A 27,974-nucleotide genomic window follows, 5' to 3' on the forward strand; every position below is an offset into this window, starting at 1 on the left:
GGCTTGTTTATTCAAATGGGTAGTGCCCGCAGCTGTTCCCAACCACACTTTAAAACAAATCCCTGCAAATGTATATCTATTTTGCCCAGATAGAGGTGCAAATGCAGCTCCCACCACTGAGGGGGGGAAAAAAGAAAAAAAAAACTATCACACTGTAAATAAAAGCTGAAGCCAACAGTCTGTGGCAGTGGCTGCAGCAGCTCATTACCGTGCTCGTTACTTCGTTCACCTCAGTGCGCCTCATTGTCCACAAGAGGTCAGACATTAACAGCAGAAGTCATAAATAGTGCAGTGACTAACTCTGTATCCTCACCAGCAGTCACAAGTTAAGGGTCTATGGAATTCAGAGCTTCCTCCTTCTGTGAAGCTGCTTTTAATATATATATATATATATATATATATATATATATATATATATATATATATATATATGTATGTGTATATATATATATATATATATACATATATATATGTATGTGTATATATATATATGTTTGTAAAGAGACAGGGTGGGGGCACTGCGGGGTATTAATATTACAATTGAACATCCTGAGACATGCACGTGTTCTCTCTGTCTCATCAAACACATATTTGGCACTGTTAGTTCATAAAACTTCCCCCAGTGCGTTTCTCAGTGCTGGAGGTCAACGGGATACTTGAGTGTTGTGCGTTAAGGGCGTGGGCCTTTCCTACTCGACTTAGTAAGCTGTCACGCCTTCTGAAGGAGGCAGGTTTATGTCGTCACACGATCCCTTGTCTGGGATGCAAATGTTTGGCCCACAGTGTATATGTTTTTTTTTTTCTAGTTGTAAGACAGCAGTTCATTCACAACTATGGGAGCCGAGGTGGAAAATAGTGACATTCAGCCAAAAGAAGAAGTTCCGCTTTGAGACTTTGTGGTAATTTCACAGATTGGAAGTCTATGGGTAGTGCATCTTTTATATTTTATTTATTTAGTTAGTTTATTTATTATTTTCAGTTTTTTTTATTATCATTATTTTACTTTTCATCAAACCCAGGAATATTTGAGTGCCAACATCTCTGAAGGAAGCCCGTCGTCAGTGGTTTTGGCGGATTGACTTTTCCACGAAGTAGTAATGGCTACTGCAAGGACTGATTATGTTGCTCCATGGTGGACTTACTGGCTGCACAATTTCCCTCACTTCAATTTCTTTTTCCAGACGGTCGACAGCACTTTCAAACCGGAGGAGGCGAGCTATCAGCAGGTTGGTAACTGTAGTTGTGGGTAGAGGCGCACGTATTTTCAAAATAATCTCACTAGAAAATCAGGGCTGTTGTCCATCAGAGACTTTCAAAAGCAGTAGTAGGCATATTTAGATATGCCGTTACACAAAAACTAGGCAGTCTGCTTCGGTTACATGTAGCTTTTCTATTGACCCTCTCTGAGAGCCACCAGTGTGTCTCCTTCAAATGTTTGATCCAGATATTGGAGCGTTAAGAACCGACGTCGTCCTGCAGTTCTCACATGATAGGACACATGACCTGTATTAACTAAGCTGGCTCATGTAGTAAACAACAGTATTCCGGTATGTGTGTTTTCTGTGTGTATACAGAATTAAGACATGTTCTATAGATTATATTTTTTGTCATACTGGTCCAATACAATTTAATTTGTACATTTACTCAGCTGTATGTTTGGACTCCTATAACCTCTTAAAAAATATGGAGAAAACTATAGTAGAAGCAACACCACGAGAGCGATGACAGCGTTTTTCCTATCAACTGTAGTGGGGATGGGTTGACAGATTTGATTTTAATTCAAATAATTCATGATGAGTTCATATTAGCCAGACAATGAACGTTGCATTAGTTAATTTATGACAGCAAAAAAAACCCTTGTGGTCGGCTAATTTCTTTTGTGGCAAAAAGTACTCTTTACAGATCTAATTAAAAATAATATTTATTAACATATTAGTTTATCATACAAAAACAAGCTTCCTACAGCACTTATTTCCTGCACCGTGTTCTAAAACAAATGCAGAAAGCACTCCAAAACTAGCATTACATCCTCCTTTGACCCCGGGTTGTTTATGAGTTGAAAATTCATCACCAAGAGACATCCCCTGTTGGTCCTTCACTATAGTCTTCTGTTGAGGTCCATCATTGAATCCCAGCAGTGTCACATTACACTGACAAATCATAGATAGTCTAAAGCTCTTGCAGAGTCTTTTCTTTGGAAGCTGAAAGTAATTACCAGTGTTCATTTGACACGCTGGTCTGCCTTTTTTTGTTTAGTTTTAGTTTTTTGTTTTTTAGGGAAAAGTGGAAAATTCAGAGCAGCTACAAATGCATTTTAAAGGCTTCTTGTCTGCTTTTTTTAATTAAATTAAACAGGCACACTTACACCTACTTTATACAAACACTCCTTTTGGAAGATAAAAGATCAATGACCTTGTGATGAATGACCGTACCATAATTGTTTTCTGTCTCACTTTCCCCCCCTCTAATGCATCTGTTGCTTTATTGTGGCAATGCATTAAGTGGAAATTTATGTGCCTAAATGTCTAATTACAAAACAATTGAGTGGAAAATTAGAGGAATGAGTGGAACTAGCAGCATCATATTTATGGGGGCCCTGAACTGAGTTCTAGTGACAGCCAACCATCAAGGACTACACAGCAACACAGGACTCACCAACAGTGTCCTCAAAAACAAGAAGGACATTATCGGATTAAATGCTCAGCCAGGAAGCGAGCTAAGGTGGAACAGCTTAGCTGGCACCGTTATTGTACTGCCTATTTAGTTTAAATAATGTTACAGTGTTGAGTGTTTGGTTTGCTTTGGAGTCACTTATTTTATTTTTTTAAATGAAGGCTTTAAAGTAGTTTGCATCAATAAGCTACAGAAAATTTTTATTGTGCTGCAATTCTTTGGTCCTCTTTGTTATGATTCAAGTTGCTCTATGTCAGGTTGAATATCTGATAACCTAGTTTGTAAATGAAATGTATCAAATGCTAGCTTACTTGTTTGCAGAAAAAAAACCCCAAATAGGGTTCAGAATGGCTTTGCTCGGAACAGAGTTTGAACAATGAAGGACCTTGGTAGAATATGCAAAACAATATCATTTAAATTCGGTTACAGTGTCAATGCCTCCAAATGGAATAATTAGTCACAGACATTGTAGTCATAGAATAGCTCTGCTTAGTCAGCCGGAAAGAGACATTGTGAACTTGTGGGCATTAAAACTTCCAGCACTTAATATTTGCAAGTAAAATCAAGGTCTTGCTTTTCTTGTGATTGTTTTAAACTAACCAAGAGTTCAGATGTTATGCTTTTGAACTTGCAAAATGTTCTCAGCAGTGACGAACGCTGGAGATTTTCTGGGCTTAATACTTTTGTTCTAACACTAAGAGAAGGCTGCTAATATTTGTCAATCCCAGTACTATTGTGTAGTGTATAAAGACTTTAAAATGTTTAGGGGTTTTTATGATGGTGGTGTATAGACAGATTGACTGACAATGCTAAGATGCTATATGCATTGATTCATCTACAGTGTGCCTGTAAACTGGGAACAAAATAAAAAAAAACAAAGTTTTGTGCTTTTTCTTCATCAGTGGTTTTCCCTTTTCTATCTGTCCTTCCAGCTTCAAATATTTTGTTCACTCAGAAATCACAAGACTTAATGAAAGGCTTTTGTGTCACATGACACCTCCTCCCTACAGCCTTGAATCATTTCTGTTCTCCTCTGAGCCACAGTCCATATTTTGCTATGGCACTTCAAGGTTATCTGGGAGCAGCATTTACCCAGTTTTTCTAGCCCTCTTTGCTGCATGCAGCAATCAGTAGTGTTAATGCTGATGATATAAGTCAGATGGCTAAACTCCACCTTAGAAATATTTCTACACACAAGTGTTGTTTGATACTGATGGGCTGTCAGGGGACCTTTTGGGTGTTGAGGGTCAGCTAGCCTGACATTCTCAGACCACACATACTGTTTGACTCTTTTGATATTTGCAGAAGCAGTCTGCTGAAAAGCTCTTGACATATTTTTCAGGGTGAAATCACATCTTAATCATGACTTTAACAGATGGCATCTCTGTTTTTCTGGCACTTTTTTTTTCTCCTCTCCACACTTCTGCGTCAGTCTTTGATAATTCTAGCATGTGTTGGTGCAGTTGGTCTTGGGGTGAGCCTGCTGGTTCTGGCAGTATACGTGGTGTGCTTGTGCTGCTGCCGCAGGGACATCGATGAAGACACCAAAAGGCCTGATACCTGCTGTGTCACCTGGGTTGCCGTCATCACAGGTCTCATCATATGGTGAGTCAAAATGAACTGAGAACAACTGCATTGCTATTGTTGAATATGTAGCTAATAGTAAAGGAAGTTATGCTCACATTCTAATATGCTTTAAATTACTTTCAGCAGCTTCATGCATTTTTATTATGTTATTGATTTGTGAGGTTAGGATAAAACTGACAGTATTGCAGGCTGCAGGAACAAGAGCCCCACTGATTCTGCTTGCTGCAAAGTTTCAGCTCTTTCCATGTGTGGTGTACAAACACAACAGGTTTAGCTGCTCAGTTTCTGAGTGACAACGTCATAGCAGTGCTCTAATCAGCTGATCGCCGAGTGATCAGGCTGTTAAATCCATCAGCTGACACCCCCTCAAAACTTGGTACGGTTAAATATTCTACCTTACCAGATTTTTGCAGCCAAGAATTTGGCTCTTATTTAGTTTTCGGTTGTACTGCCAAGCATTAACAGGCAGGGAGCATCCAGAAGACCTGCAGAGCCACTGTCCCTGACATAATTGTCCTTTTGCATAAGATTTAATACACTTGGACAAAGATGTTTTGGCAGTAATCAAATGACTTTTCTAAAAAGCTTGATTGAATTTATGTAAAGATCCACTTAAGCTTGTGACAGTTTTGGTTTTTTAACTTTGTTAACTTTCTCTGTTCATATCCAGCCACTACCAAAGCACACACGGTTGTTCTGCAGTACTAAGTGACTGGGCATGACACGGGTTAGCAAAGAAGCTCTGGTGTATACAAGCTCGTTACAGTGGATTACATTCATTTTAACAAAGGGAGTGCTGCATACGACATCCAGTTAAATAATATATCCATGAATAAAAATGATATTGAAATGACTTTAGATTGAGCGGAGTAAAAGTGCACTTTCAGTGAACTCTACTTATTCTACATCAAATTGTACTTGCAAATAAGAGATTATGAAGATGTTCTATTTGACGTATTTTTTGTTTTATGGTGCAGTCATTTTTTTCCAGCTGTGGCATGATCATTTCATCTGAGAGCGTGTTTGTTACATATTTCAGAGCAAAGGCAGACACGCAGTGAGACAGAAAAACCCCTTGTTTAAAAAGGCACTAACTGTCCAGCTTTTTTTTTTTTTTTTTTGTCCTCTGCTGTATATCATGGGTTCTTTATTACATAAAATAGAGACTTCATTGTACTTTCATGTCATGTCAGAAAGAGCTATTTATATTTCATGAGAACCCTATTCATTTTCCAGCTTTTAACTTGGCGTGATATTCGCAATGAATTAGATTTCAGTTGTGCTGTAGAACCTAAATAGAAAAAAGGGATTTAAGAGCTGCTGAACCTCTGCGGATGATTATTCCTGACCCCAGGAGGATGAATTGGGTAAATTATGGTTAGAAAATAAATCTAACATTGAAAAATCCCTTTCCTCCGTTGTTAGCCTCCGTTATCCACTTTATTATAGATGCAGTGTGCTGGTCTCTCCAGAATCAAGGCATTGTTCTGTTATTACTTGTTCATCCAGTCCAACCATTTGTTCAGCTTAAGCTTTGAATACTAATGTACAAGCATTTAGTTGCTGTACGGTCTGTGACGTGAGCCGTTCTTAGAGGAACAAAGCCCAATATCCTGGTGTGCACATTCTCTATGGTTTTATATCTTAGTGTGTTGGTTTCTATTAAACACCTACTGCTGCAGAGAACCTTTTTCCACAACCACAAAACACAAATGCCTCCCTGGAGGATTCACTGCCCCATAATGTCCTGTCTCATTACTGTTTTATTACTGTGTCATTAGTCGCCCCTTTATTGTGGCTGATGTGACACTAGGATGGCCACGGGGTTAATGAAGTGCTTATTGTCCAGACCACTACACATCAGCTGGAACACAGATGTCTTGAAAAGTCTGAAGTAAGGTCATTCAATTGTATTTATTTATTTATTTAAAAAAAAAACAGCTGAAAATGTTGTAATTCACTAAACAACATCGACACCATTTCAGATTGTGGTTGTTACACATTGTGTCCCCAGTGCCCCCTGTCCTAACCAGAGGGAGCTAGTTTAGTAGCGAAGAAACAGGCAGTAGGTTTTATTACTTACAATATAACAGCAGCAGGATTCTGGCAAACACAAAAAGAAACAGTGCCCTCTAAAAGTCTGTTCACAGTTGAGTGAAATCTGATGTTTTTGTTGCTTCAGTCATTTAAAGTCAGCCATTCAATCAAAACAACAGTGAGACAAAGGTGAAGCTTATGTTTGAGCTTTTCTTTTCATACACATGTTAACTATATTGTACAAATAGCTGTTTTAATGTTAAATCTCCTTTTCAAACCTGTACTGAACTAAGTTAGGAGAACAATGTCAAATGAAATGAAAGAAGTTAATGACGTTAATTATTTTTGCTCTTTTCATGCAAAGGCTCTTCAGTCCACTGACGTAACTAAATCTAATTTCATTTGGAAATGCATAACCAGCCTTTCAAAGCAGCGTCTTTCAGGATGTTACGAGAAGTCTTCAGTTTCCTCCCCAGCAGGTGATGTACTGTGGTGGTGTACAGTACAGGAGCAAAATGACAAAGAGAAATCTCATTGTCTAAAAATGTATGGACCTAAATGTGTGGTTTTTCTTTCAGAACTCCCCACGCTATTGTTCTTCAAATATCTATTTCCTGTTCAAAATTACTCCTTTTTTTGTTAGTTTTGTCCTTGTGGTGCAGAAGAGATATTTTTTCTGTCATTGTCACTTCTTTGTGCTTTTGTGAGAACACATTCTGGTTTTAGTTGCAGTAAATGAAAGCTAGACACCTACTGAGCTTTTGTCTGTGAACAGTCTATAAAAAAGAAAAAACCTAGGCAAAGACTAAAAACCAGTCGGTTAACTTACTTTTATAGTGCTGAAGACCAGGGAAGATCGACACAGGACAGCCATTCATGTGAAATGGCAAAATTACACGTTCGTGTGAAGATCATTATTTTAAATTGCTTGTTTTATTTGATACTCACTTTTTGATTTAAAACTCGCTACACAACTTACATTAATGGCAAAACATTCAATGACACACTTTTGGAGGCAGGCGCATGCACGTAATGATTTATTTCACATGCCCAACCTGACAAGATGCATTAAAGTGTAAGATAAAATAAGAAGTCACAGAAGTTTAACCAACTTCTTCTGACTTAATTTTGTCTCACTGCGGAGGCTGTTAGCCGTGCCATATGCCTATCTGACTGTTTGTTTATGTGATTTGTAATTTTGCAGCACAGATTGTGTTAAAACTTCTCAGGATGAGTCACTGTGAGAGTTAACAAGGACTGCGTTTACCTGTGTGTGTGCGTGCGTGCGTGCGTGTGTGTGCGTGCGTGCGTGTGCATATGATATAAGAAAGGAGTCCAGCTCTGCACTTGTGCTGTCTGTGGTGTGACTGATGACTCTATCCCTCCATGCACCCCCAAAATGTATTTGGACATGTTACTCATGTCTATATACAGGGATTACTATTACCTACTGGAGAACTGTAACACTGCTCATGTAACTGTAGACTGTTAGCAGTAGGGGTGCATTTTCTTTGTCGGTTAGGACACTAATCCTCCCTATTACAGGGGCTGAGGCGTAGTTTCAAAAGGCTAAATGTAGGTAAGAAAAAGGGATTTTATATTCCATTTACATACCTGCTTGAATATCAAACAAAACATTTCATTATATTGTACAAGTCAGCCACCATTTTCTTTACACATATATAGCTTCAAAGGAGCCATACTTTCTTGTAATATTTTGCAGTGAATTAATGGGATTAATTAGTGCTGTGTCTACACATAACAGAAAACTTGATTCCCAAAGAGCTATTGGTCAAAAACTTGGCATAGCATGTAATGTGTCTTTAAAAAGTTCGAGGTAACTGAACAAATGGAAGACACAAGAAGAAGTAGCAGGACTGAAAAACATATCTACAGCTCAGTAAGACTTGGGCCTTGCTGAGGGATGAATCCAAATTTGAATTTTTTTTTCTTAATTAGTCGTCAGTATTTATGTCATCAGTACTTATGTTGTACCTCAGAGAAGGGGTACAGGAGTGAGTGCCGCCATATGTAAAATGCGGTGATGGTTCTGTCATGGTTTAGAGTTGCATTTCAGCCTGAGGTGTAGGGGATGTTTTTAGAATTGATGGAATTGCAAGTGCGGAAAAGTACCGTCATGTTGATCCGATGCCCAATGCAGTCTGGAAAGCATCCAATTGACAACAATCCTAAACACACTCCCAATGCAGCAGAAGCATGCCTGGCCTACCCAGAATGCAGACATCAACATTAGTGAAGCAGTGAGGGATCATCTTGACAGACAATGGAACAAAATGCAGCCAACATCCAAAGAAGAGCTTTAAATGTCTTTCAAGAAGCCTGGAGAACTGTTCTTGAAGACTGCTTAGAGAAATTACAAGAAAGTCTGTTTCCCTTATATACTGTATTTCCATTTGTGATTGCACGTTTCAACAAATCACAGCACCCATTTCCTGCTTTGCTAGCAAAATGTAAGCAGGGGCTTAAAACTTTTGCACAGTACTGTATATTTAGTTGAAAAGCTTTTACTTGTACTGAAAAGTCATTTTCAGGTAAAGTGCAAAAGGTAAAGATAACAATAAGCAAAGCAGATGGAAACTGAAAGGAAGAATATAAAATGCACTTTTATAATCTGCTTTTTTTTTTTTTTTTGCTGCACATAATGTAGTGAGGGCAAAGAACAAATCAAAGCAGAACAAATTATACTCTTTGATAATATTACATTAACACATGCAGCATTGTTTAAAACTTACATCCCCTTTCTTTTTCTTTTTTAACTTAATGACATTCATCTTAGTTCCACTGTAATGACCCCATACATACCAATATTTTCTTTTATTGATTTATTTTGTATGAATTTCTGTCTTCCCCAGTTCGGCTGTTGGAGTGGGTTTCTATGGGAACAGTGAAACCAACGATGGGGTGTACCAGATGAACTATTCACTCTACAATGCCAATCGCACACTGGGTAACATCAACAATCTGGTGAGAGAACCCTGCCAAACTCTGCTCTATATTTCTACAATTGTAGAATCATAAAAATCAAACGTGTTGTGTTCTCAAATGCTTTGTTTATAACAGCTGAGTAATTGTGGGATGAACCGGCAAAGTGTGTATCAGAGTTGTGTAAAAATATGAAAAAGAATTCTGCAGAGAAAATGCTTCATATATTACTGCCAATTACCAACAATCTGATGATGGCAGAAGCATAACGATAAAGCCCTGTTTTACAGCTGATAAACACCGCAGCTCCTCCACTTTAATGGGCCGTGCATCTGTCTCAATGCAGCAGCACCACCCCACAGGGGGTCTGTATCCACTTTTTGTCACAGTAAAGGAATTGAGGTGCCTGCTGTCTCAGGATTTGTAAATAGGGATTATTTCTGTACAAGTCCTGACCTGCATTCGAGGAAGTTGTTTGGGAGGCTTAGGGTTGATGTGGGAAAGGAAGAGGAAGGAGTGCAAAGGCATCAGAAAAGGGCCTTGCAAGAAGCAATAATCACAATGAGCAGGGAGAGGATTAACTCCCATCTGCAGTGCATTAATGGATGCTAAGCTTCTGCTCTTTCGATCACGCTCAGTCTCACTATCTCCACTATATGTGTGTGTTTGTGTACATGGTGGTGTCGGTATCACACATGCTCTTAAAGTCCTCATGTGCACACATATTGTATTAATGTATGAACACAAACAGATTAGTGATCATGCTAAATATAAAAAGATGCATATTTCCTCATTTTTGGTTAGAAAGTAAGGTCTTGATTTGGTGTGATGGTCATAGGGAAACCTCTGTTAGTTTATACCTTCATTGACATAAATGTGCCTGACAACATTTATCACCACAAACATTTCTCTTTATCATGCAATATTCAGCAGCATCACAAACTGTAGCCTCAAAAATGAGGTTGGATCGACACCTCTCTAAAGCAGTTTCACACACAAACTAAAACATTATGGCCTTCATAATAGGCTGTATATATTTCTGGGCCCTTGTGTTGTACTATATTATTTTGAGCTTGGTACAGCAAATAACCTGGAAAAGGGTGTAGTGCTTTTGTGCTGTGGGAAGTAAATGGGATTCGGCTTTGGTGATTCTGCATCCTTGCTACTGATGCTCTCTGAGGTATCTTGGTATTGATTTGATCCTAGAGCATGATGTACTGTATACTATGGCTGCATGAGAAGCTTAGATGTTCCCCCGGGGATACAAAAGCATTCTCTGTAAAATTATAGTTTGATGCAGTGTACTCTACTTACAGAGCTGATGAGCTTACTGACGGGTACTGCTGCAAATCTGAAGGTGCTTTAACTTGTGTTTGGTTGTGTTCTTGACCTTTCATTGATATTTTATTGGATTAAAGTTAATTATTTCAGTAATTTGCTTTAATATAAAGACTATTTTCCTTTTCTATTTTGCATTTCACATTCTGAGTTAATATCATATCTGTCGAGTAAAGTAAATGGGAATGAGAACAACCAATCTCTACTTCCCCGGGGCTCCAGTGAGGGTTGAGATTTACAGTAGGAGCTGTTTGGCTCTACTGATTGCTTTGTAAGGCTCTTCTAATCACAAAATATGCACTCTTACACTCTGCGAGGGATTATCATGCATCATAGAAGGAAATATTTGATAAGGAAGACAATTTTCCCTTTGCTATTGAGGCTTTGAATGTTCACAGCAATCTATATTTCATCCTTATATTCAGTGTTCAGGTTGCAATATTAAGGGCTCTTCAGTGCTTCCGCAAAATTATGGATGAGAAAACATGGGAGCCATACTCGATAAAAATGTGTGCCTCCAATATACAGCAGTGGTAACTCTCTTACATATAATTCTTCTTCTTTTGAAAGTGAAAGCTGGCTTGTGATTCTTGGAACAAAATGATTGCGGCTTCCTGCACCATACATCAGTTTCCTTTAAATGTCTCTCCTCGGGGTCTTATTTCTCAATGTATAACCTCACTTCACTTTAAAGTGCTATATTTTGTTTTATTGTCACACCTAATACAGTTAATCTTATATAGAAATCACTGAAGGCATTAAGCAGAACAATTCGGTTGCATGTTAAATTGGACTTTTGAGCAGAGCCGCTCTGAGCCCCAAATCGGTCTCATTTAACAGCCATGTCCAAAATGGAGACTCCTCCTTGTGACCCGCTTTCAGTAAAAGCGAGCTTTAATCCATTTTAAAGAAAGACGGGACAGTCGAGATTAGGGAAATGTGGATCACCCAGAGCAGCTAGCTGATTGATCCAATTTCTCACAGGCAGGCAGACTGGCTTGCAGATAAGATTTGAGGCGTTGTGGCAGGAGCTGTGAGGGATGATGAACATAGAGGTGGGAGTGAGAACACTTTACTGGCAATCGTACGCTCCACCCCTTGGGATAGCTGGATTGAAAATGGGGCTTTATCTTTGGTGCATCTCTACATGGATCAACTTTCTAAGGTCTTACTCAAACCATCAGGCACTTCAGCTCAGTAAAATTTAATCAGAAGTATTTGAAAAGTTGAAGTGTCAAGGAGAAGTAGATACGTGTTTATCTTTGTGGTGAGTTTTCATAGTGTGAGAATACACAGGCTTCCTCAGAATTCTTGAATGTGTTGAAGACGCCGTGGTTATAATGGATAAAAGATAATAGATAACAAAAGCAGAGCTGCTGCATACTGTCACAGATTAGAATACAGAAAGTAGCATCTGTTCAGAATTAGTGGGGCCTCCTACTCACTGTAACGTTAAGTGCTCTAGCAAAGTCATTTTGGTGGGGGTGTCAAACTAAACTGAGCTTTGGAGATCTCTAAGGGATTTTTTTTAAATATCTAAAAGTGCATAATTTTTCGCCAAAAATCAAGCTTGTTTTTTAATCATTGTTGAAGGTTTTTCCTTAAACAGATAAATAGTGCAGCTTAGGTTAGCACAAAGACTGGAAATTGCAAACTTGCCTCAATCTAAAGATACACAGATCCACCGATATTCTTTTAAACTGTTTGAAAATAATTCACCATTATTAGCAACATTGGCATAGAGTCCCTGCTTAGAGCTAGATACAGCTGGGCACAGCCCAGGTTGTAATATAACAGATGTTAGTCTGTTTTACCCAGTGTCCAGTCTTTGTGCAAAAGTTAAACCGACAGGAACATGTTGCTCCCTGTTGTTTATCCGACTGATGATAATCTCAATCTGGCCAATTTCTTTCCTATTCCATCCCTGTGTAAAAGTATCAGTAAGAATAGAAGGCCACACATTGCAAATTCCAACCAAATTCCAGTTTTAGAAAGACGAGATATGAAATATGTTCGTATTTATTACTTTCAAAAAGTATCTGCCTTTCATGCAGGTCAGTGAAATCAGTGAAACGTGCCAAATTTTAACTACTGCAGTATCCACAATGCACTCACCAGACACTGACATGATTGCATGGTTGCTGCAGATTTGTCAGCTGCACATCCATGTTGTGAATCTCCCACTCCACACATCCCAGAGTTGCTTTATTGGATTGAGTTCTGGTGACTGCACAGGCCATTTGAGTACAGTGAACTCACTGTCTGACAGGAAACCAGACTGAGATGACCTGAGATGAGATGATCTGAAAAAACATTGCGATGTGCTTGCTTTGGTGTTACATTTTCACTTTCAACAGTGGGATTACCCTTCCATTCACATTTGCAGAGCAGATTGTGTTACTAATAGAGATGGACCGATCCGATATTACGTATCGGTATCGGTCCGATACTGACGTAAATTACTGATCGGATATCGGAGAGAAATAAAAAATGTAATCCGATCCATTAAATATCAAAAAAGCACCTCACAAAACTTGTGACATGGCCTAACTCGGCTCATAACCGTAGCACGTCGGAGCAGTATGCGTCACGTGATAGAGCGGCTGTGTGTATTTGTAGCCTCGCTACCAATCTGGCATTTCATCTCTGAGGAAGTTATCCCAGAGAGAAGTAAAGCAAGTGTGTAAGTTCATCTCTGAATGTTTGTAAAGCATTCCCGCGTTAAGCTTAACAACCGATATATGGAGCGACTGCCTCTCTCTCTCCCTCTCCTGCTGCTGCTTCAATCATGAAACAGATCAATGATCAGCCTATTGGCTTTTCTGTCACGAGTCCGTCTCTCTTGTTTGTTTTTGGCCCACTTCGTGCCAGAAAGAGGAAACCAGCAGCTGAACAACAGCAGCACGCTTAAGCTGTTGTTAGAATTTATTTAATATTACTTTCTAGACCAGGATCTTTTTCTACGTAGCTGACTGCTGGTAACTGTGCAGGGGCGGATCTAGCAAAGTTTAGCCAGGGGGGCTGATAGGGTATTAACAGGGAAAAGGGGGCACAAAGACATACTTTTCTTTCTTATTCTCATTTAAAATGTCTAGCTTTTAATAAATAATTATCTGATTCTTACACCCAAAGTTTTAATCTGATGTAAAATGTATAGAAGTCCATTACTGGATATAGTAACTATTAAGTCTAATATACCCTAGTAAGCTATACTACTTTTTCCTCTGGGAAGGTACCATCTGTGCAGTCTGCAGTTCTGTTGAAGAAAGATGTTGAATCTATTTAATTATTCTTGAAAAATAATTTATTTCTGTGCATTTTTTTTCACACTGCATCAAATTAAAGTTAATTACGTCGATTAAGTATCACGAGGTGGAGGGTGGGTGGTTCCCTTTTTTTTTTTTTTTTTTTTTTTTTGCTGGGAGTTTGCAACCCTATTAGTTAGGTTGCTTAATATGTCTGCTATGTACTCTTTAAGATACCAGAATAAGGAGGATGGAGGAGGTTTAAGTTTATTAGATTGATCAGTGTTGCTAAACTATGAAATATTTTGGGTGCAGTGTATTTTTTGCATACAGGTATAACAGAATAGCTTTAGTGTTTGTTTGTTTTTTAACTTGAGTATGAACTATACAAAAAGCAGCAAGATATTAAAAAAACAGTTTTATTGATTAAAAAAACACACTATATTGGATTCATATCGGTATCGGCAGATATCCAAATTTATGATATCGGCATCGGACATAAAAAAAAGTGGTATCGTGCCATCTCTAGCTACTAATATCACTTTAAAAGAGAATAATACACATAATGTGGTTTTAACTCTGTTTCCCATTAGTGTTTAAATCTACTTGTTTCTAGTTCTGTTGCTGCTGTGAAAGTAGAAGCATTTGCTGTGTCACATTTTTTATTTCTTTTTCTTTTTTTCTTGTTCAAATAAAAAAAAGGAAAATGTATTTGCTCTTTTCTTCCATGCTTCCACCCACTCTGTTCTCACTATCAAAGACCTGTGTGATAACAGGTCTCCCCGGTTTTCTTATCAGTATTCTACTCTAACATTGTTTATCTGAATAAAACACATGGTTGAGGAGAAAAGTTAATCTTTTCTCGAGTGAGTGCTTCTTTGTTTCTTTCACCTTTCTCTATATTTTCAATCAGCTTTTAAAAGAATATTTGTTTATGAATTTATATTCCTGTTTCATTCTGACCCTATTTTCTCTTTTACTTCTTTTGACCCCTTTTGCCTTTTTATTTTGTCCTCGTGGTCTTCTATTCATTCTTTTATGTTTTTTATTTCTCTTTGCTTTTTGTTTTTTAGGTTGCAGGCTCACTGGGCAATGTGGAAACTGCACTCAAACAGCACCTGGAACGCCTGGATGAGATCTTTTCTACGAGGCCTGACTACCTTCAAGCTTTACGTTTTATGCAGCTGATGGTCAACAATGTCATCCGTGAGCTGACTGTTCTTCCAGACATCAACAAAACCAATTTCGACTTGGCAGCCATTGCAGACCAGACAGCCTTCATTGAGTATTACAGGTAGGTGGTGCCTTAATACATCCCCTGGGTAGTTCACTTTTCTTTTCTTTTCTTTTATCTGCATGTGAATGAAGTAAATGCACTGCTCAGAATGGGACTGTAAGTGATCCAGAACAGGCACAGCAGATGGGATTTTATTGATCTCCCATCCGGAACACAGACCGGAAAAGCTATTTTTCCTAATTGCTAAATAAATGAAAGCTGAAATTGAGCTTTTCCCCCCACTGTGCGGGTTCAACTCTAATATGAATTGCTCCCATAAAACGTTATACGTGGCAGAGTGACTATTAGGCTGTTAATGAGCTCCTTACCTGCAGACTTGTGCTCACATTCATTCCAGTTATAATACTGATGCTGTTTTCTTTTTAAGAAATGTGTTCATTTCAAAATGTTAAGAGGGATAAAAAGAATCAAATCAGAAAACATAAAAAAAAATTAAACTCAATCAGTAATAAATTATTCCAAATGAATAAAAAAAATATTCAGTTGTTAGTGGAGACTAATTTAGAAAGCTTAAAATGCTGCTGTATCAAACTGTGAATCAATTCTTATGATCTTCTGTTAATTCTTTTTATATTTAAGTGCATAAGACTTTAAAGACAGATCATGCTGTGCACTAAGGTTTCCAGCAAGCCTGTTTCCCACTTTATTTTAAGCGTAGATTTGAATCGATGAAAATATGTTCCTTCAGGGTGATGTGGTAGCTTCAGCTGTAGGAATTCATTTATTAGTGACACAAGAGGCTCCTGAGTCACACTTGCCTAATGCCATTCAGGAGCTATGGTTTATCTTGTGTCAGTGTGGGGGATCATACAATATAATTGTCATCTTAGATGTTAACTAAAGTGCTGTTTATAGGTTCAGCTGATAGAATACGCTCACCAGCTGCTTCATTACACCTTACTAGTACCAGGTTGACACCCTTTTGCCTTCAGAACTGCCTTAATTATTTGTATCATATAATCAGTAAGGTGCTGGAAACATTCCTCAGAGATTTTGTTGCACATCCACGATGCGAATCTCCAGTTCCACAAGAGTTCCAGAGGTGCTTTATTGGACTGAGACCTGGTGACTTGCTTTTCTTTCCCATAACTATAGATACAGAATAGCTTCATGTCTTCAACCTGTAGCCATCCCATTGATATGCTTGATATGCTACATAATTTTATTGAGCTAATGCAACTGTGTTCAGTGTGTTCAGAGATACTCTTCTGCATATCTGTGGTATAATGAGTAGTTATTTGAAATACTCAGACTGCCCTGACTGTGGAGCTGAAAGTATGCCAAGAAAATATGCCACAAACTATTAGAACCAACCTGAATTGTTGATATAGAACAGGATGACTCCGTGTTTTCTTACTACCAACATCAACTTCTGACCCTATCATCCAAATGTTTTAGCAGAAATCAAGACTCATCCAGTCAGGTAGCAACTCCAATAATCTGTTGTCCAATTTTAGTGAGCTCATGCAAATTATAAACTCAGTTCCTGCCTTACATTGTGGACTTGCTGTTGCAGAAGACCACGCCATGTTGTGTGTTCAGAGATGCTGTCATGCATATCTTTTGTTATAATGAGTGGTTATTTGAAATACTCAGACCACTTTTCTCCCAGCTTGCATGCCAGAAGTAGGTTGTTTAGGTGTTTATGTTAATGGTCCAACATGTTTTCCAATACACCAGCCAGTAAAAGCTGGATGAAAGGTGAAATATTGAAAAAAATGAAAGATTATACTACTTATGCTGATGAAGGTTAAAAAAAATTGTACATTATGGAGGTATTTTATTGCAAACATTTCTTACAAGTGCTTCAGTATACACAGTTAAATTAAATCACTTTCCCTAAAGTTGTGAATATATGCATTCCTCCTGCATATGTAGCAGAGTGCACCAAGGTAGTTAAAAGCACCATTTATTTCAGGCTCATTTCTCCGTCTCTGTGGAAAGCTGTTTGAGTCACCTAGCTCATAGTTATGTACAGAGTAGGTAGTTTTAGACAGCATCGGATGCATTCAGTTTGTTTACAGAGGATTTGGGTGTTTGTGCCACATACTAAAGGTTTTTGATGCAGTTGAACTCCTCTGTAATAACTGTCTTATATAAAAACTTCATTCTACATGTTTGAAAACCTTAATAACTCTTTCATCTATTTGAACTTGAGTGATAAGATAAGATAATTATTCTTTTTTTTTGTTAAATATGTGTATAGGTTATGGAATTCCCTTTGAATGGGATGTACATGTTTCTGTATTTTCATCTATTCCTTTATATCAGCTACAGTATTGATGTCTGTTATTCATGACATTTGAAAAAGTTCAAACATAGCTGCCATTGTACCACTGGTAGAGACATAATATCCGTTCCATTAATTGCATGCATCCATACTCCCATACTCACTTGTTCTTTGTGTCCTATTACCACATCTTCTTTTATACTGCAGATATTTGACACCAATCTTCTGGGTCATAATCGAGTTTCATGCAGCTATTGGATTATGAGCTTGGACTCCTGTTTTGTCAGTGCAAACAGCAAATGTCATTATTCAAGACAACAAAAAGACAAAATATTCACAGTTATAATCAAAGTGACGGTTTTGTGAACTCGTTGACTTTCAGACTGAAATATCCCAACACTTACTTGAACTAGAAACCCTGCTAATTATGGTTGGTCATAAGTCAAACTGTAGAAAGGGCTGGGAGAGTATATTGCATCACCTTGAGGATCTTGTCATTGTATTTCTAATGGCCATTTTAAGAGTAATCATGTTCAACACAATGCCGCTAAAAGACCATAATGTCTAATTCTTGGAAATTATAGATTATTTTTCCAGTATGCTTGAATTGTGGAGCTAACAAATAGTCATAGTCATTTTTCTGTGTTTGGCTGGTCAGACCACACAAACGCACACACAAACATTGGCTATTCTATTCCTGTGAAGGACATTTTCAAAGGAAAATTAAAAATTAATGTATATAGATTTCTGGTGTTGAATTATTAAACCAACAAGCCGGAAATTACCTGAAACAGATGGGCTGTAACTATGCGACATGAATGCTGATAAACTACATGAAGCTCTCACGAGTACTGTTGCAGACATATGTTCAGCCACTACTTCCTGGTGCTTGTAAATTTGCATGAAATATGCCGTCTGTAAATAAAATGCTTATTTTTCATGTCTTGTAGATGGCTGATTTATTTGCTGCTACTGATCCTGGATCTGGTTATCTGCTTGGCCATGTGCTTGGGTATGGCCAAGCATTCTCAGTATCTGCTGATCATGTAGGTACCCTGACTGTTTCTGTGAAGGTATTCTCTGTACTGTACGTCTTTTGTGTGAGTTCTTTTCTTCTCTTTTTTCAACCCCCTCGCAATACATCTTTGTTTTCATCGGCCTTTGCTCACAGACTTCAGACAGACAGGGCACCAGTCAGCTTCTCTGGCACCGTATAGGTCACTCCATTAACAACAAAAATGATAGCATTACATTTTCAAATAGCACTTACAAAGGCACTGGGCCTTACTCCTCTCCTCAGTGAATTGCCTTATTTCCACATGCAGGTGAAGACCACCTCTGTCACACACACACACACACACTAAACCAAGTGAAGTAAAATGCAAACCTCTGAAAGAAGAGTTGAACATTTGATTTAGTGAATTGCCACAGGTATTTTGAACCAACACTGATGTCTGACCAGCATACCCACAATTCAGACTTCCCTTCCCATTTGCCCAATTTATTGCAACCTGCGTGTCAGTGTTAGCAGATGATGCTCAGGCTCGCTCTTCACATCCCTCTCTGATGGGTTTCACTAATGCCTATTGATCGGCTGAGTAGGATGAATCTGCTCCCTTAACTAATTATTAAGTGCTCTCAGTCTACTTTATTGGTGCTTTCAAGAAGGTCCGTGGAGTGAGTTGAGAAGCAAAGCCCTCTTCTGCCTTTTTTTTTTTACATTCATCGGGGGGAGGGGGAAGCATCCTCTTCCTTTTTATTGTTTCGTCTACTTCATGTTCATAGCCTCTTTCTTTTCTTTTTTTTTTTTTTTCAAGCTTATGCCAGTGGTCTCTTGTAAAACTCGTACTTGTGAGCTCTTCCACAGTGTTTACTTGACTTTGTTGAACTTGTCACTCTTTTTCAACAAAAGGAATCAGATAAAAGAAGGGTCAGAGAAAGCAAAGGTTGCGGGAGCTTTTGGTTGACTGTGACACCTTGTAGTGATTGGCAGCTTATGTAACATGATTGATAGAAAATACAGGGAATAAAAGTGCTGGAATGCAGCAGGAATGCACGAATGACAAAAAAGAAAAAAATCTCAAGTGGTATTATCCTTTGTTTTGGCATTAAGTGTTCTATTGAGCAGTTACTAAATTTCATATTACTTAGTTTTCTTTTTTTAATCTTCTTTTTGCTAAAGCTTTTTATAAAAAATAAATATAGGGATATTAAGATAAGAATGCAACGAATTACAAGTTCATTTATATTTGTATCACTTACAATGCACCATGTGAGCTGAGCCTCTGTCTCCAGGCAGAAGGAGAACAAGTCCCAAAACAGAAGCAGAGAAACTGGAAAGATTTAATTAAATTAACAGGGTAAAAACATGGGGCTGAATATCAGTGGCACAAAGGAAAACTGATTCATCTGATTCTGTGATTTATGTGATTCTCCCTATATCTCTTAATCTGTCACCCTCACTCCCATGTGCTGTTTTCCACTAGGATCATTGGTTTTGTTATACTGTCTCTGATTCTGAGCTGGGCCTCACTGGGAGTTGACACTGCTACAGCTGTGGTAAGAAAACTATACTTCTGCTACTTCTGAAGTACACTTCAAACTTTCATTAGAAATATTGAAATTAGACTGTTGGGGTTCTAAATAAACCCCAAACGAGTGCCTGCCAGTAAACCTGGACAATACATGAACATCTTAGCAGCTTAAAAAGTGTCTGTGTCTGTTTGTCTAGATTACAATGGCTCGCTTTCCAAGGTCACCCAGGCAGTAAAGCTGATTACACATCCTTAGTCTTTTAGGTCCATCATCCCTTAGCCTTCCTGTAAACCAAGAACTTTTGTTCCTTTAATTGCTGCCTCTGCTTTCTTCAGAATCTCTTTTGTGATCGTCCAAAGTTTCATTTTATCTTTCAGGCTCCCCTTATTTCTGAAAGATTGTTCTCTCTTCCTGGTTGTACACCATGTGTTCGGAGCATCTGGACTTGGTGTGTTTAATGGTCCTCTTATTAGGGACTGTGTCTGGGGTACAAAAAAATAATAATAACCCGTTTGTTCCAGCATTCCTCCATCCCCCACGCCGAGAAACCAAACATCTGTGGATTATCCTGCTGGATCTGACATCTGGACAGCTGTTTTAAGTGAGGCAGTAAAAGAGAGGGTGAAACAGAGCGAGGAAGATAGCATATTTTAACCTGAAATTAACTACATGTGTGCGATTCACAGACATCTGTGGTTCTCTGTGAGCTTCTCTGCAGATGTAAAGCCAAATGTACAAAATCCTGGACAGCGTCTGTTGCTTTGCTCCCCTCATTATAGTTGAAAAAGGACTCTGCAGTAAAACTTCTGACCTTTCAGGCTTAACGCTTGTTGTTCTAGCATGCAGCTCTCCCTCCAACTCTGTTTTGTCTTAAGTTGAGGTACTCTCAATGCAATCTGTGACTAGCTCTTGTTATAGGAAAGCTAGTCACAGTTGTTTATCAAAAAACAGTCTTGAATGATTGAAGCTGAAATGTAGGACAGCATGCAAAACAAGCTAGAAAACATATTGCACCTGCACATCATTATTAAAAAAAAAAGAGAGAGAAAAACCTGCATGTGCAAAAACACAGTGCATTTTGAAAGGAAGGTGGATGATGGTTGTGTCCTAGAAAATATTCATAAATTTATACATATTTGATGAGGCTTAGCATAAACAAAATGTCCCCGATAGTATAATGAGATAACGGTGCCTCGCATGGTGCTGTACGGTTTTTGCAGAAAACAAAGTCACATGATCACAGTTGAGTTAAGGGTGTGTTGAACATCTGAAAGTAAAATGGGGTAAGTAGAAAGGCTAGAACAGGAAGTAGAACTGATTTTTGTGTAAGCCTAAGTTTTTCTTTCTTTTTTTATTTGTAATTTCATACTGTACTGTTTAACTTTTGATTGGCTATTGTCTTTTGAGTTATCATTTACATTGAGAAGCTCTAGAAATACTTTTCTTTATTGGAGATGTCATAAAATAAGAACGGATATAAAACTGATGTTGGATCCTTCACCATAACAGATTCTTTGTTCTCTTTTAACTTAATAAATTTAAAGAGTATCTTGTTTCCCCAGCTGTGAATTATCCATGCATATGACAAAGCATTCTGGTTATTTTTTGTTATATTTGCTTTTTTATAATAGCTTTGTGTGGGTTATTTTATGTTCTGGGTACTAAGTGTACAGCAATTGCATGATCTTGACCCCTAACTGTTTATGCATGCACATTAGCAGCTCTCTGGGGAAGAATTAAAACGCGTGGAAATATTTAGTAGATTTCACCCATGGTCAGCAAAGTGTGACATGCTCTACACGGTCAATAATGTTTAAAGTCTGTTCCTATACCACACAGTTTTTGCACTTTATATGTGCTTCCTGGTGTATATAATAGGAGGTTGTTTTTTTTTTTTGTTTTTTTTTTTCCTTTTTTTTCCTACAGGGTATAAGTGACTTTTGTGTGTCTCCAGACAAGTTTATTGTCAACCATACCAAGGATTTTCTAAGTGCAGGTAATTAATGTCCACAGACAGATTTGTACTGAAAACATCTCTCTGTCAATGGCTGTTTAAACAAAATGCTAATCTTTCTATTTCTTTCACCTTCTAGATGTTGCACACTATTATTTGTTTTGCAGTCCGAATCTACCAAACCCGTTTCAACAGGTACTGACTAAAAGTCCAATCTTAGCTTTGTGTTAGCACACTGCAGACTCTTATTATTCATTTATTTACCATTAGATGCCAAGCATCTATATCTTTTTGGAGGCCAAAGTGAGCCTGATTTAATCATGCAAAATGCTAAAGTTTGATAAAGTATGCTTCTTTTTGTATAGGTGTATAAAAACTATCTGCATCTTATACCCTGTGCAAAGTTTTTTCCCCTTGGTACTCCTGCTAGAAACATTTTTATTCAATTTTCTGACATCCTGCATTAAGCCAGCCGCTCTTCATAGAGCACTCAAGTTGTGTTGGTTTATTTTTGAGTTTAAATATATAAATCATCATTTTTTGTTTGTATGCCTTTTCAAAGAAACATTGAGAACCTTTTGCATGTTCCAAACAAGCTAATTATTGGTGCCTGAAATGCAGATAAATTGTTTTCTGAAGAGAAACTGCAGAAAGACAGCTGTCATACAGTCTCAATAAAACCAGTTTGAATAACACAACCTTGGCACTTAACTCCTGCTATTCAGAACTCACTTAGACATATAGCCTCGTCTAATAAACATCCATCCATGTTTGGCTCTCTGTGTGTTTTCTTTTGCTTTAATTGTGAATCTGATGCCCAGATTCAAGTTAGATCCATTTTCCTGTCACACACACTTTCCTGGCAACATTTCAGAGAATTTAGTGCTTCTTCTTATGTTTTGTATTATTTGTATAGTCTGAGGATTTCTTTTGCATGAGTGATTCTGCATCTGTGTGACATCTATTCTCTGATTTTTGTGGAGGATAAATACATGACCAGTAGTTATTACATGCATTACATGCTTGGTTATCATCGTACCCATTTATGGATTAAACTGATGCTTGTTAAGTAGGTAAGGATGATCCTTTCTCTGATGGCCTAGTTGGTATAAATATTACTCTTTTGTTTGTGCTATGGGTTGGTGGTGCTAATGGGAGGTGGGAGAGTGGTGGGCGAGACGGTTGGTGGCAAAAGATAATCTGTCTGGAAACAAATGTGTCCTCTGTTAAGCACATGATAAAGCCTTACTTAACACCAAATTACTTGTTGACATGCTGCTCTTAAACAATACCCTCCTTATTAAGATCCTCTTATTGTTTGTGGTGGATATCTATGTGTGTGATGCTGGAGTGATTATGTTTTCCCAGTCTTTGACAACTTGCCAGCGCTCCCTGACTACCATGCAAATCCAGATTCAAGGCTTGCTGCAGTTCTCTGTGCGGGTCTTTCCCACTGCTGAGGTACGCAGCTGGCTAACAGACTTTCACACTAGACTGTGGAAATGTGTGTATCATCTTCTCCCCTTTTATACCTTGTTGTACAGAGAGACCTTTTGGGAATCCAACGACTATTAAACTCAACAGAGTTCAGTCTACACAAGCTAACAGCCTTGCTGGACTGCCGTGGGCTACATAAGGTAAGGTCAGATTCTGACCAGGACACTTTTTAATGGGACTGCTTTGTAGCGTAGCTCAAAGCCACTCAGAGGGCCAGCTTGACTGATTTTTCCGAACGTTATCTCTATGTACTTCACATACGCTGACATTTATATACACCACTCAAATTGTCAGTCACCGCGTATGTAACAGACCGACTATTTGCCGCCTCCAGTTTTTCCAGACTGAAAAAGGAATGAAATGGCTTTTGCAGGTTTCATTTTGTCAGAGTTTTATCATTTAATGAAAATAGCATCTCATCTGCTGTGATACGAGTCTGCTGTGGTAATGGGAACCCAAGAAGCAGGTTTTTGGATCAGCAGAGTCTCTGGTAATTCTATTAAATCCTTCCTATCAGAGATTAAACAAATCCATAAAGATAAGCTAAGATATTAGGGCTGCCTTATTGTTAGATCAGGTTCAGATTGGGGACTTACTCAAAATGATGGTTAATGGAGGGCTACAAACATTCCATAGTTATGTGTAATGAACATCAGTAATGAGGATCCGCAAATATAGGCTTATGCAGTAACTGAGTACACATGCCAGACAAATTCAAAGACTGTTTCTCAGAGCTTGTTAGTCAAATATAACGAGCAATGCAAAATGAGAATGCATCTGTGTAATGCATATCATCAGAGTAACATGAGCTTGTCTGCGTGTCTCAGTTCTGCCTTTTGGTACCTCTGCTGTGAAATCCTGCAGCCCTACTGCCCTCCACAGAGAGGTGGTTAAATTTCAGATTCAGTTGTAACATTGTTCATGGTCTAAACATAGACATAATCTGGCCTTTTTAAGGAATTTAATATTATTTGCACAGGTGTCATTTGTCAAAGGTAATACAGTATGTCCGCTAGTGACTCACCGTATTGACTGTGTGCATGTATATATCCTTCTAGGACTATCTTGATACCCTCATGGGTGTGTGCTATGATGGGGTGGAAGGGCTCCTCTACCTCTCTTTGTTTTCTCTTCTGGCTGCCTGCGCACTCTCTGCCATGCTGTGTGTAATTTTCCGAGTGTGGACACTAATGGGCAGCAGGTCAGTGCTGAGTGACCCCGTTACCCCATTAGTAATGCCTACAGTGCATTTCTGCAAAGTGTTAACGCATGCACTCTCTCTTTCTGTCTCTGTGCGCGGGTGTACACTTTCATGCAGGGAAAAAGAGTACGATGACATAGATGAGGAGGATCCATTCAACCCCCAAGCTCGTCGGATATCCTATAACCCCCGAAGGTCCAACACGCACAGTTTCTGTAGCTATACCACAAGCCTTGGCAGCCAGGCCAGCCTTCATCCACCTCCTCAGTCAACTTCTAGTGTAATGTCACCCCCTGAATACATGTAAGTTTAATAGCAAATGATGACGCTGCTTATTTTTTCTTGTTTTATTAATGTATGTGTTTCACCTCTGTCTAATGTCTTTCCCCTTGTTTCACAGGAATCAGTCCATGCTGTTTGGAGGAACCCCTCGGTATGAGAATGTACCACTGATAGGGAGAGGATCCCCGCCTCCCTCGGTGCGTTGGCCCTACGGGGCTCTAGTGTCCCTAGTTTAATGGCAGTGATGGCATAGTTGGCCTCAGCCCCACTACAGTACTAACAAGAAGCATGTGCCAGAAATGTAGCAATGTTGATACACCGCACACAACCTCAACATTTAGTGAAGGGAGTTATGTTGCTCTGTAAATGATGGAAGACTGACATCTACTGGCTGTTGACTGAAGTGTGTTCATTTTTAGTGCATTACTAATCTATAACTACAGTCATATATCCTTTTTACATTTGGCGGTTTTCACTGGACTGTATTTCTGGTTCTCAAAAAGGAATAGTTTAGGTCAGATTAGAGATCTAAAGATGAAACAAGCAATACTGCCAGCTCAATCTCACATCATGTATCTATTTTTAAAGAAGGGGCCTCATTGTCTAGAAGTGCATGGTGTGCATCCAATGCTGGGGCTAAATGATAAATAATAGATAGAACACTTGTAAATCCACAGTTAAAGTCTCTGTTGGTTGGTTTTCTTTTATATTAAGTTTTCTGCTTTTGTGGCTGACTCAGTGCTTCAACAGCTTTCACAGTGTGCCAAAGACTTGAAACACCGTTTGAGGTGTGAGAGCGTGAACGTGGACTATGCTCAAACCTATTCTTTCCTCTATAAATCACATTTTCAGCATGCATCAAGATGTGTTATTTGTTCCTGTTACTTAAATGTTTGCTATTTTGGAAAACATATTTGCAGTATGTTTGTTTTTCTGTTGTTATTTAATTTATTTAATTTTCTGTGACTTTTCTGTGATTTTTCTTATCCTTTATATAATCAGTTTCTCAATAAGGCATCTAAATATTGAATATTAACCAATGTTTTCTACCCACCTTTTTAAAATGTCCATTCTTTGACTTATTGTTTCACTCTTGTCTGACTTAATTTGCTTGATTTTTGTATGTTTTCCCCCCTGCAAACCTTTCTAATGATGGTTGCTATGCAAAATGTTTATAACTTGTATCTCAAAGCTCAGGGACCCTTTTAAAGCTCCATAGTACCTCAGCTTTGACTTCCTGGCACTGTTTAACCCACAGAGTGTTGCATGTGAGTGTAACTTATTCTAACTTATGCCCTCCTGCTTTTTAACTTCTCGCATCATTATAGTACCATCCCTTGATTCCACAAACTCTTGATTAAAGACTAGCTTATAATTAAAACAGGTGTTCTGCAAGCTTACATCAGTTAATAACATATTAATATGTCATATGCTAATCAAAGGTGCTTTTTTTAAAGTGCATATGTTCTAAACTGATTTTTTTCTCATGTATTTCTCTGGCAGTATTCACCCAGCATGAGAGCTACCTATCTATCCATGACTGATGCCCAGATAAGACACTTTGGGACTGATTTTCAGGTGTAGCCTGCTGTCTACTGAATCCCTTTCAGTACTTCATCTGAGATGCTAAGCTTCAACCGACAAGGCTGTCGTCACGGTATAACTCTGTTTGCAGGAGTGACAGCCCGCCGTCCCAATCTGAGACATTAAAGCAGGCAATATGAGGTAGTTGCCTCACTGACACACTAATGCAGTCCCTGGAAAGCACTGAAAGTTTTTAATATAGAGGACTGTTCAGTTTCATCTGAAGGCTGTTGTTGCTGTCGTTATCATGGTTTATGGAAATACTGTTGCTCAAATGTAAGCTTTTCTATAAACCAAAATCCACAGTCTTTGAACTCTTTTCAGTATTCTGGTGGTGTGCATGGATATAATCATCGGTCAGTATTTTGATGTAAAGTGAGTGGCTGGCTTCCATCATGGCATTTGATTTTTTTTTTTTTTTTGCTTTATCCCTTCTGTTTGGCAGCAATATCTTTTCTTTTTTGTCCTTTTTGTAATTTCCAAGGGTGCGGTTTGAAAGGATATAGGAAAATATGAATGAGTTAATAAAACAAATATTATAGTTTTGTTTTCATTAGCCAAAGATGCCTTTAACAAAAAGTCAGATGGGCATAGATGATAAAATAATAACTGACTGTTATCACTATTAAAGCAAAATTGGCCATACAAGTAATTATAAAGAAACTTTGGAATGCAGAACTCAGTGCTACTAGTTAGCTTTTAAAGAATAAACTGAATATGCAAGGAAAATTCTCTACTTTATTAAATAAATCTGTGTTATGTCTGGTTTTTTTTTTTATGTTTGCTAATGTATACAGAAAGTCTCATGATTAAATGCTATATTCAGACTTGTTGACCCATTGTTTACTTATTAGCTCTCCACTGATGGCTTAGAAAGACCTGCTGCAGTAATTTCATTAGTGTGGCTGGGATTTGGTGTGATAACCTGTACCTGGAGATATAGCATGGGGCAATGGGAGTCTTAGAGGCATGGTTCTCTGTCAGCTCTTCAAAAGAGCAGACTTCTCAAAAATCAAAAAATGCACAACACACAACTGCAAACCAGTGTCCTTGAAGTATTCACCTGTTTCACTTCAATATAATAAAATTGTTCTTTATGCTACAAGACTTTGACCACTTCAGAATCTTATTCTTTATGCACCTTGGGAATAGAATAAACTGCGTCAGAGATCCCTAACCTGATACATTTCTGGCTGTAGTCAGTGTTGGTGAAAAGTGTGGTCAGAAATGTTTTCTGTAACACATTGATCGGAGAGGCTGCTGTGTCCTGCAGTGCACCTGTAAGTCTATGTAGTGTTATAAGTTGAACTGAAATAAACCAATAAACTCTTTGCAAGCTGTTGACTTAATTGGCTGGGCAGCCGCTGATCAAAACAAAAAGTGCAGATCACAGGGATTACACTATAGTAGGGATTAAGTCTTGTTTTTCCAAAGCTCTAATAGGTAAGGTTGGCTTGAACCAAATGCCTTTCATCTTGTTCCTACAGTTCCCTTCACATCGTCAAGCAATACTGATTTTTTTCTATCTATTGAAATACTATTCTTCACCTATAGTTGATGGTATACACATA

General features: G+C 38.3%; 1 protein-coding gene across 4 annotated transcripts; it reads left to right on the plus strand.

The window, feature by feature from the left end:
* The first annotated feature begins 634 nt into the window (after positions 1 to 634).
* Positions 635 to 27,734, plus strand: LOC120744264 (protein tweety homolog 2-like). Of its 4 annotated transcripts, none has more exons than XM_040048563.1 (15): positions 635 to 926; positions 1,020 to 1,226; positions 4,201 to 4,278; positions 9,171 to 9,282; positions 14,897 to 15,117; positions 18,301 to 18,396; positions 19,837 to 19,909; positions 21,812 to 21,881; positions 21,979 to 22,034; positions 23,208 to 23,300; positions 23,384 to 23,476; positions 24,395 to 24,537; positions 24,655 to 24,840; positions 24,938 to 25,016; positions 26,323 to 27,734. In XM_040048563.1, the coding sequence occupies exons 2-15, from the start codon at positions 1,120 to 1,122 to the stop codon at positions 26,401 to 26,403; spliced, it is 1,488 nt and encodes a 495-aa protein (XP_039904497.1). In that variant the 5' UTR covers positions 635 to 926; positions 1,020 to 1,119; the 3' UTR covers positions 26,404 to 27,734. The 4 variants fall into 4 exon arrangements, with proteins under 4 accessions (XP_039904497.1, XP_039904504.1, XP_039904478.1 ...); XM_040048570.1 differs by having other exon boundaries at positions 635 to 899; XM_040048544.1 differs by having other exon boundaries at positions 642 to 926; positions 4,106 to 4,278.
* The last annotated feature ends 240 nt before the right edge of the window (positions 27,735 to 27,974 follow it).

This window comes from Simochromis diagramma, unplaced genomic scaffold (assembly GCF_900408965.1).
Source record: "Simochromis diagramma unplaced genomic scaffold, fSimDia1.1 OVJJ01000321.1, whole genome shotgun sequence".
NCBI lineage: Eukaryota > Metazoa > Chordata > Actinopteri > Cichliformes > Cichlidae > Simochromis > Simochromis diagramma.

What these genes read in the sequence shown, in the direction of transcription:
- LOC120744264 (XM_040048544.1), top strand. Translation starts at nt 1,098, where the DNA reads ATGGCTACTGCAAGGACTGATTATGTTGCTCCATGGTGGACTTACTGG. An exon ending in GGGTCTTTCCCACTGCTGAG is followed by an intron (nt 23,301 to 23,383) that starts GTACGCAGCTGG and finishes CTTGTTGTACAG; the next exon opens with AGAGACCTTTTGGGAATCCA. An exon ending in ATGTCACCCCCTGAATACAT is followed by an intron (nt 24,841 to 24,937) that starts GTAAGTTTAATA and finishes CTTGTTTCACAG; the next exon opens with GAATCAGTCCATGCTGTTTG.